Source organism: Lycium ferocissimum, chromosome 1, assembly GCF_029784015.1.
Source record: "Lycium ferocissimum isolate CSIRO_LF1 chromosome 1, AGI_CSIRO_Lferr_CH_V1, whole genome shotgun sequence".
In the NCBI taxonomy this organism is placed as follows: domain Eukaryota; kingdom Viridiplantae; phylum Streptophyta; class Magnoliopsida; order Solanales; family Solanaceae; genus Lycium; species Lycium ferocissimum.
This window is the reverse complement of record NC_081342.1, coordinates 9,983,767-9,994,203: the sequence shown is the minus strand read 5'-3', so window position 1 is coordinate 9,994,203 and position 10,437 is coordinate 9,983,767. Positions and strand designations below refer to the sequence as shown.

General features: G+C 33.7%; 2 protein-coding genes across 2 annotated transcripts; one reads left to right on the top strand and one right to left on the bottom strand.

Annotated features, from left to right (window-relative positions):
* Positions 1–1,253: 1,253 nt before the first annotated feature.
* On the top strand, positions 1,254–7,488 carry LOC132047046 (gamma aminobutyrate transaminase 3, chloroplastic-like). Its single transcript, XM_059437931.1, is given in 19 exon segments — positions 1,254–1,549; positions 2,956–3,089; positions 3,279–3,363; positions 3,444–3,516; positions 3,734–3,831; positions 3,950–4,002; positions 4,004–4,040; positions 4,216–4,289; positions 4,392–4,430; positions 4,508–4,596; positions 4,693–4,769; positions 4,869–4,943; positions 5,367–5,498; positions 5,581–5,668; positions 5,769–5,847; positions 6,115–6,205; positions 6,297–6,375; positions 6,778–6,893; positions 7,152–7,488. Coding segments are annotated over 19 exon segments (1,548 nt in total). The 5' UTR covers positions 1,254–1,495; the 3' UTR covers positions 7,227–7,488.
* Positions 7,489–8,010: 522 nt separating this feature from the next.
* LOC132047068 (uncharacterized) lies at positions 8,011–9,056 on the bottom strand. Its single transcript, XM_059437964.1, has 2 exons — positions 8,827–9,056; positions 8,011–8,283 (listed from the first exon to the last, which is right to left on the bottom strand). The coding sequence occupies exons 1-2, from the start codon at positions 8,920–8,922 to the stop codon at positions 8,167–8,169; spliced, it is 213 nt and encodes a 70-aa protein (XP_059293947.1). The 5' UTR covers positions 8,923–9,056; the 3' UTR covers positions 8,011–8,166.
* Positions 9,057–10,437: the final 1,381 nt, after the last annotated feature.

The following is a 10,437-nucleotide window of genomic DNA, read 5'->3' as shown; positions in this document are numbered from 1 at the left end:
AACTGGGAGATCTGTTAATAACAAGAATAAATACAAGAGATAATTTGCTAACATCAAACTATGAATAAATTTAAAAAAAAAAAAAAAGTACTAATAAAGGAGAAAATGAATTTCCTATGACACAACAAAACTTGGTCATTGGTTACACTAAATCCAAAAAGAAAAGTGTAATAGTTATTTGGAATCGTATGGGCATATATATAATAGACATTATTCATATGGGATGAAACGTCAATAGTACTATATACAATAACAATCTGTTAGGAACTTATCTTTTATAGTTTTGTAGATTCCTTCACTATATTACGTTCATGATTTCTTGCTATGTGTATTATTCCTATTCATATTATATTATGACTAGGCACGTAACTTGACAAACGTAAAGATATATTAATTTAACTAGCTAGCACCCTGCACAAGTCACATATAAAGAGAAATATTATTTATAGATACAAAAAGTGTTAAGAAAATTATAAAATTATAATAATATTAACTAAGGATATTCATAGTATAATGTTAGGATTGGGATCATTTAGAATCAGTCAGAAAGATTCTTTTTGTTTTTGAAGTTGGAAAGATTCTATACCACTAAACGTATAACTATGGAATCTTTAATTTGTACGTATTTCTTTTTATCTTCAACATATTTATATAACTATTTAAATCTTTATACTAACTTGAGAGAGTAATCAAACTGAATATTTTCTAGGATCTCTCTTATTATTTTCTCTTCAGCAATAAATGAAATTTGTTGATCTTCACAATCAAATCCATTTACTTCATCTTTTCCCCAAAAGACTCTATCCACTATAATTTTAACCAGTAATAGAAGTTAGTTACCATTTTTACTTTGTCACTAATTAATGCTTAACGAAAGAATTTATATATTATAAGTAATCATATCAGTTAGTGCATGGTTAATATGAGTTGGTAAAATTACTTATTTGGTGAAAAATTTGATGCATGCAATTTAACCAAATGAATTGTACTTTATGTTGTGTGCCCGCAAAATGTTGTCCAGATTCAATGTACCAGAAGTATCTCTATGTTAAGATTTTGAAGAAGATTCATTGGTAAAAACTTTATTTCCATGCAGCTTTAAACAAAATTAATATAAGCACGAAAATTTGCTGCACTAGTGTCCAAATTCAATGTACCTTAAGCTTTGTGATCTTTTTTTCATCCTAAAATATTACAACCTTAAAAAAATTTAAAATACTGTTTGAATATCCGATGAATGAGGATTATGACATTACAAATTTTATCCTTATATAATGTCTTTATTATACATTTTAGGACAAAACAGCTTAGTCATCGGTTGTCACTTGTCAATTCTCTTTCTTTCTAATTTCTTGTTTCTTTGTTCTCTTAAACTTTCTGCATGCTCTTTTAAACATAATTAAAATATTATAGCTTTAAGAAAGAGAGAACAGAGGCAAAGGGAGGTTTTTTGGTGTATATAAAAAGTTATAATTCCTAAAGGAATTTTGAAGAAATGGCCAAGTTTACTAATTTGATTGGATCTGGGATTATAGCAGCCACCAACCAGGTTTGTGTTATGGTCTTTTCATTTTTTTTTTTGGAAATGGGGTTCTTGATTTTTTTATTTTTTTTTTTTTAAAATTTGTTATGGGAAATGGGATTTTTTGTTTATCATAATTTTTTCTGCAATAAAGCTCCATTTGTTTAAATTTATGAAGGCAATGTAATTTTTTTTTCTTTTTCTTTTTGGGTTCTTGAATGGTCATTTTGCTTCTTCTTGCTTTGTGGTTGGTTTTTGTACTTTCAAACTTCTAATATGTGTTAGTATGCACCTTTTGTGTTCTTGAATGTGTTTCATTGTAAAGTTTGCTCCTTTTTTGTCCCTTGGACTTGGATAGATTTTACCTCCTTTTGGTTATTTTAACCTTCTTCACAAGTTAAAATGATCCTCCCGAGCAAAGGCAAAGCTAGGATTTTGAGGTTATGGGTTCTGGATTCTAGAAAACACAACTTATTGGATTCTAGGCCAAAGCTACTCGGTTCTGTCGAACCCCTAGACAAGCTTGTAGCTCCGTCCCTGTCTTTAAGTATTCTTGAAGCTTAGTTAAATTTTTTCCAGTGTAGAGGGTTAATAGTCATTTTGGATTAAGACATGCTCAAATGGAGCGACATGGTTATTGACGACTCATATAGCCGACCCAACTTGCTCAGGATTGAGGCATCATCGTTGTTGTAAATGGTGATAGTCATTTTTTGTGTATCTCGCAGTCTCCAAAAATTTTGTTGTACCTGTACTGGATCCTCAAAATATGCTCTACTTTGGAGGATCCGACAGACACCCCGTGACATTTTTGAAGAGTTTGAGCAGCATAAGTCACTTTGAATTGGGGTACTTCCTAGTGTATTTGGGAGCATCACACTTCGGGCTAAACATGGTTCCCCTTGGCCTAAAGTTCAAATTCCTTTGCCTATTTCATTGGTCTAATATCAAAGAAAGGTTCTTGACTACAAACTAGAAAAAAAAATTGTGCTTAATCCAGATTATTGTCATGTAGTTTACTTTGGACAATGTGGCCTAATCGACTGTGAATCAGGAAATTTTACGTTTGTTTTGACTCGAAGATCAAATTATCTTGGTTAATTTACAGAACGGTCTGACATTGATTGCTAAAACAAACTGTTTTAGGGCGCTCATCATGGTTCTTGAACAATGTACCTGTTTTGTATGTAAAATACTCAATTGTGAAAATTGTTGACAAGTTCCAGCAGAGGAATTATAGTCCAAATATTGTTTTATGTTGAAGCACCATTATCTGTTTTAGTGATTTATGCTCATTTTTTTCAACCAATTTGTTGTCTTATACTTAGTTTTAGTTGCAAGATTCTGACAGCATCTGTGTAGCTTTTATCGTAACATATCTTATTCTCCAGCTTCCATTTTGTTGTGGTTCCTAATTTATCAAGTTTTTACAGGTCTGTTCCCATGTCAAGCATATCCCTGCTGTTAGCAATTTGCAGAAACAAATCTCTTGCGACCCAATACAGGTCAGATGGAATAGCACCGAGCCATCTTTGAAGAATGATCTTTCAGCAACTGACTATAGAGGGTGAATTTTGTTTTCCTTTCTTACTACTCAGCCTGTAAATCTTCACCTATCGTGCTATATTGGTATCAAGTGCCAATAACTTTGCATTTCTGTACACATTAATACATGTGTAGTCTTCTAAAGTTTTCAGTATACTGTCTGTCAATCAAGTTCACAAATTTGAGTAATCAAATGTCTTCACATTTGCAGATATAAGGGGCATGATATGTTGGCACCTTTTACAGCCGGGTGGCATACTACTGATTTGGAACCTTTAGTTATACAAAAGTCTGAGGTTGAATTCATGTCTTTCTTTTTGCAATATACTTCAGAAGTTACTTCCATGTTTAATATATTTGTGTAATTTTGTCGTAGGGTTCTTATGTCTATGACATTAATGGGAAGAAGTACCTCGATGCTCTAGCTGGATTGTGGTGCACAACCTTAGGTACTTACAATCTATGTAGCTCGGACTCTTCAAAAATGCAGAAAGGTGCGTGTCGGATCCTCCAAAAATAGTTCATTTTTGAGGATCCGACACGGGTGTAGCATCATTTTTGAAAAGTCCGAGCAACATAGCTTATAATGTTTATTGCACTATTTTTAGTTACCACTTTGTCCTCCAAATATTTGACATATAGCTGACTTGTTACACATTATTGTAGGGGGAAATGAGCCTCGTCTTGTTGCTGCTGCAACTAAACAACTCAACGAGTTGCCCTTTTACCATTCATTTTGGAATCGTACTACAAAACCTTCTTTGGTACGTAAAATTCTCAGTAGTTGCCTTATCACGAAAGACAAAAGAAATCTCCTCGCTGTCCAGGTTTCGCTATAAGTTTTACTTAGATCTCAGACTGATTTTATTTTCAAACATACAGGATCTTGCAAAGCAACTCCTAGATCTGTTTACTGCAAATAAAATGGCGAAAGCTTTTCACAAACAGCGGTTCAGAAGCCAATGATACACAGGTTGTTACACAATTAACTTGCTAAATAATAGAAACAAAGTCCATGTTCTGTTGGAGATTTTCACAGAATGCTACAATGTTTTTGGTGTTTGCATTGGTTAACTAACTCAAGCACATTTTGAGGAATGATTTTTAGGATATTAAGTAACTTTTGACACTTACACTGTGATCTGTAGGTGAAACTGGTGTGGTATTACAACAATGCACTCGGGAGGCCAGAAAAAAAGAAATTCATTGCTCGAACAAAAGCGTAATCTGATTCTCATCCCCTGTTTTTTTTGTGTGTGTTCACACGTGTTGTATTGCTTTTCCTTTGACTAATATAATATTCATGCTTGTCGTCTTCAAACAGATACCACGGTTCAACTCTGATTTCCGCAAGTCTCTCTGGGTAATATGCTTATCAGTTCCAGGCAATCAATTATTTTCCGTTTCAATTATTCGTTATGCTAATATATTTTTTTGCAGTCTTCCTGCACTTCATCAGAAATTTGATCTGCCAGCTCCGTTTGTTCTGCACACTGACTGTCCTCATTATTGGCGCTTTCACCTGCCAGGTTTTTTTTACTTATCTCTACTTCTTGTTGTATCGTGATCTTATTATATCAGTCGACGCGCAGAACATGAACTTTTAACAATAATGTGTATGTCAGGTGAGACGGAAGAAGAGTTCTCAACAAGGTTGGCAAATAATTTGGAAAATCTCATACTCAAAGAGGGACCTGAAACAGTAACTTCTATCAACTTTTTCACTTATCCTGTTTTCTTTAATTGCATCATGTATAGATGGTGAAGTTATGCCTGACTAGTTTACTTGTTCATCAACTAGATAGCTGCTTTCATTGCTGAACCAGTGATGGGAGCGGGAGGTGTCATACCTCCTCCAGTGAACTATTTTGATAAGGTCAGTTTTCCTTGCACTCTTTAATTTTCGAGTGAGGAGAGAATACTACCATGAATTGATATTCTTTTTGCGTTGACAAGCAAGCTAAATACATTGAACAACGGATGCGCTTTCTTACGCGATGCTTAAGAATGAGCCAACAGCCCGTCCCCGACACCTTTTCCTTTTTATATTTGATATTGAAGTGCATAGTCTTATGACCGGCCTAGAATGTAACTCGTAAACACTATGTCTACATGTCAAGCATCTCAGATTTTAGCAGCAATATAGGAATTTGTGGGGTTCCTCAAGATAATAGTCTTTACAAAGAACTTATTTCTAGTTTCCTAGTTGTAATTCTGACAGTTAATTGTTTTACATTTCTCTTTCTAGGATTATGCTTATAAATACCTGAAATAATAATTTCATCCTACTCTTTTTTAGATCCAAGCTATACTCAAGAAGTACGACATTCTTGTCATTGCGGATGAGGTCATATGTGGATTTGGAAGGCTCAGGACAATGTTCGGATGTGAAAAATACAACATTAAACCTGATCTTGTCTCTGTTGCGAAGGTAGATAGATTTAACTCTGTACAATCTATGCAAATTATACTCCATTTCTACATTCTCAATTTTCTCCTAACTATGCTTTTAGGCTCTTTCTTCTGGATATATGCCAATTGGTGCTGTCCTTGTAAGCCCTGAAGTTAATGATGTCATATATTCTCAAAGCAACAAACTTGGTGAGCATATTATCTGTTTGATAATATTTCTCTCCTTGTTGGTAATCAAATTGTTCATAACTTTCGCTCTCCGTTCTTTTGACTTTTTTGGGGTAACTAGGTATATTTTCCCATGGATTTACTTATTCGGGGCACCCTGTCTCGTGTGCTGTTGCCCTGGAAACATTGAAGATCTACAAGTATGCAAACTTTTTTTTATCTAACTCTCAACCTTGCTAGATATGGACTGAAAGAATTATGTCAAAATACTATGTTGATCGGATTCTTCAAAAATATGTCTAGGGGTGCGTGTCAAATCCTCAAAAATAGTGCATTTTTGGGGATTCGACATGGGTGCACGACAACATTTTCGAGAGTCCAAGCGACATAGAAAATAGTGGTTTCACTACTAGGGGTGTTGTACTTGCTAATTGCTTAAGCACTGAAAAGAGTCGAGTTATTTTCAGGGAAAGGAATATTATTGAGCAAGTAAACAGAATATCGCCAAAGTTCCAAGAAGGTTTGAAAGCATTTTCCGACAGTCCCATAATCGGGGAGGTACGGTAATTATCAGCGTTCAAAGCCAGCTAAAACGTCTTAATTACTTATCGTTTGTGTTATTCACTCTTACTTGTTGTTCTGTTTTCAGATAAGAGGAGCTGGTTTGTTGCACGGTACAGAGTTTACTGATAACAAGTCTCCTAATGATCCTTTCCCTCCTGAATGGGGTATATATTTTCGCTCTTTCTCTTGTCAAAGGTTACTAAAGATGTTTGGTCAAGCTTTCAAAATCGGCTTATTTGGAAATATATTTTTTTGTCAGAAGTGCTTTTCGAAAAAGTACTTTTGACTATTAGTAGTTTGGCTAATTCAGTTTGAAAAGCACTTTTGCTAATATTAAAGCATGTGCTTACCCAAGGTTCCAAAAGTGTTTCTGAGGAAAATTTACTTTTTTCAACTTCTGAAAAATAGTTTCTGCTACTATTCAAAACCACTTTTTTTTTCCTAAAAGCTTAGCCAAACACCTCAACTCTCTACAATAAACACTTTTAGCTTCCCAGATGCTTGGTCAAACAGGGTATACGTTAAACTTTAATCTCAATTAGACAAATTGTTCGTTCTTTGCTCAGGTATAGGTGCATATTTTGGAGCACAGTGTGAGAAGCACGGGATGTTGGTACGTGTTGCTGGTGATAGCATAATGATGTCTCCTCCCTACATTCTTAGTCTGGAAGAAATTGACGAGGTATGTTCCTATTGCTTTGCATCTGTTAGAAATATTTTCAGAAATCGGCATCACATTTGTATAACCTGAACGTTAGTTTCCTCGGATTCTTGCTCAATAGGCTTAGAACGGGTTTGTTATATATTGTGTGACATAAACACATCATGTTTCTATCATCTATTAGTAGCCATTTTTCAACTATATATTCTTCTTGGATTATAAACCGTTACATAAAGCTGAAAATCGATTTAATCCTTTTTTTTTCTTTTTTTTGGGCAGTTGATAAGCAAATATGGGAAAGCACTGAAGGATACTGAAAAGAGAGTGGAAGAACTCAAGTCCCAGAAGAAGTAAAAGCTCATGGCAAAAAGCTTGAAAAAAAGAGAGAAAAAGTGGAAGTCCAAATGAAATAAAAAGTTAGCCACTCTTAGATGAAGTATATGTAAATCAATCAGTTAACTAGGCTTATATATAAGATTAGTTGGGATTAGTTAGAGTATTTTTGTTGTTGTAGACTAGTTTTACGCTGGCTTTCAATCTACATCAATTGTTTTTACCTTATGATACCGTCTAATCTTTGTGAAATCAAGTTATGGAAAAAGGCGTTTGGACATTCTTTCGTTGAGCAGCCTAATGGAAAGAACTCAAAATGACTCATCAACAATTCAATCAAAATGGGTCAAATAGTGTAACTCAATGTGTCAAAATGCAACTACAACCTGAACATACAAAATTGAATTCGGAGATTGGGAATGATGTAAACTTGGAAGACGTAATCTAATAATTTAAGAAAAATACATTAAAATTTAACACTTATTTTCAAAAAATTAAAAATAAGAGAAAGATGGCAGATAGGACATGTTGAGTTATGACCCGTTATTTGACTGATCATGACCCGACTTATTTTTATCCAAGCAAACTTTAAACGGATCATAACCATTTTATTCATTTGACACATTTTGACCCGCCCTCGATTGCCACCTCTTGCCAAAAATCACACCAAGCATGGTTATTCAATCAAGGTAGATGTACAAGATAAGGTATAGTTCAGCTGAACTCAGTAGCTTTGATCTGGATTCTGCATATATATTAAAAAATCTACTAATATGTACAACTATTAAATTTCAAACTCTTCAACTCAAATAATCGGTGAATTTAATAAAATGTCGAACTCATAAAGTTCAAATCCAAATATACTATTCCAATGACTATGAAAAAGGTACCAAACCAAAGACAAGATATTCATATTGATCTTACAGCAATATTGGTTGGACTGAATATGAGTACATAGAAATCAAGATTTGGGTTTCTGTTTATCAGCTTTTTTTCTAGCTCTTCTCTCTCTAGAGCTAACATACTTGAATCCACCACTTTCAGATTCTTCTCCATCCTCATAATCTCTTAAAGATTTCTACAATTTCCCGAAAATGGTTGCAATTAATAAAACACAAATATCAGTAACTTATAAGCAGGGGCAGAGCTAGAGGGTCGGAAGGAGTTCATCTTAACCCTCTTCGTCAGAAAATTATATTATATATACAAGTTATGTTGCTCGGGCTCTTCAAAAATACTATCACGCCGGTGTCGGATCAAAGGCGGAGCTAGGATATTGAGTTTAAAGGTTCTAGATTTTAGAAAAAGAAAATTATGAGATTCTTGATAAATTATTCATACATATTAAGTGCATTTTTTTAACAAAATCTGCACCAAAGCTTACTGGGTTCTGACAAACGTGTAGTCGGAATACTAGCTCCTGTCCTGTGATGGATCCTTCAAAAATTAGTGAATTCTCTATAAATGCACTACTTTTAGAAGATTCAACACACAGCTGTTAACATTTTTGAAAAATCCGAGAAACACAATATACATGCACCTCTTGTGGTAAAAAATTCTATTTCTGCCACCGCTTATAAGAGTTGAATGAGTAAAAAGAATTGGAAGAAATGTAGAATACCTCTCTAATTTCATTAAAGCTGACTGCATAAAATGTAACAGCAGCTGCTGCTATAATACCCAGTACTGGAAATCCTACTTGCTGAATGGCATCCATTATTCTTATGTGTTGTGTGTGTGCGCGTGTGTGTGTTTCTTTTTCTTTTGTTCCAACTTTGAACTTAGATTAGATATTCTGGTTTCATGTTTCTCTTTTTCTTTGTTTTTTGGCTGACATAAGATAAGATATTTGTATGTGTAGATAAAGGTAAGATAAGGACTTGTAGTGGCCCAAACTCCCCTTGTTATTCGAGAGTGCGCTCCCAAGTCCCATCCTTACTAGCGGCGAAATCAAAAAATTTGCTAAGAATATTTAAAATTATATATATAAAATAAACAATTTAACCTTAACAAGCACAAGTTAATGTGAGAATATATATTGCTTAATCTTAATTAAGTGATCTATACGTGTACAAAGGACAATAACTTGTATTCATTGGTTTGCATATTGTAGTGTAAATTCATTTCCTGTTTCTCCATCATTAGCATTTCTAAAAGAGTCAAATTTAATCCATATAAATGTAATTCACCTGACTCGAATAGACTTGGACGAATTGAGTTGGAAACAAATTCATCAAAAGGTTAATTTGTGTTAATTTCATTCGCTAGTCGATTTTGACCATACTATTTAAATAGTAGATATATATGCTTAAAGTTCAGCTATATATGGATGGAAGTTCAGTCATATGTGTCCCAAGTTCAATCATATACACCCTAAGTTCAATTGTATATGCCAACTTCAGATAACTATAACTTCAAATATAAGCGTGCGTAACTTTGTTGAAGTTAACTTTGAAGCAACTTCACTTGTAAAAAGTTATGAACTTGAACTATGCCTTTAGAAGTTTTTCACAGATTGCCCTTCAAAAGCACTAGTCTTTAATTTTGTCCCTTTTTTTGATATTTGTGTCTTTACTTTTTTCCCTGCTACTCGTTTAAACGAAAATCACGCAGTATACGCTTTGGCCTTATCTTCGCACCGCATAAGTCATGTTTTGTGAAGTTTGAATGTTTTGTCGTATCTGTGTTACTTGTGCGTATAATCTAAACTATTGCCGATGAAATCTAAACTTGGCGTCGCACGAAAGTGGTGAAGGGCCAAAAATTAAAGAACACAAATTTTAAGGGAAAAAATTAAGGGGAACTTACACAATTACTAGCAAAAAAATATTAAATTATGTAATCTACAACTATTTTCTAATTTACACAATCTACCATATATACACTATAAATGAGTAAAGGAGAAAGACCTTTAGATATGGTAATTTTCCTATAAATAAGGTAATTAAATTTGATAGGTTATATTTTTTTCCTAAATTTAAGTAATCTGTCCCAACAACTACCTATCAATAAGGAAACACTATCATCAAACCCTAGAAAAACTCCATTAATAGACGGTAGAAATTGCTCGTACACTCCATCTTCTATAAGGTATATTCTAATAGTGCGTACTACATATATATTATATAGAAGGTATTATTATATGAGGTATTATTATGTTATATACTGTATATAATATACAAGCTTAAATATAGTATTTCCTACTACTGTACCCACAAATATTTTATTGTCA

Coding starts and splice junctions, on each gene's coding strand:
- LOC132047068 (XM_059437964.1), bottom strand. CDS start 8,922: ATGGATGCCATTCAGCAAGTAGGATTTCCAGTACTGGGTATTATAGCA. Junction 8,284..8,826: donor GCTTTAATGAAATTAGAGAG/GTATTCTACATT, acceptor GGGAAATTGTAG/AAATCTTTAAGAGATTATGA.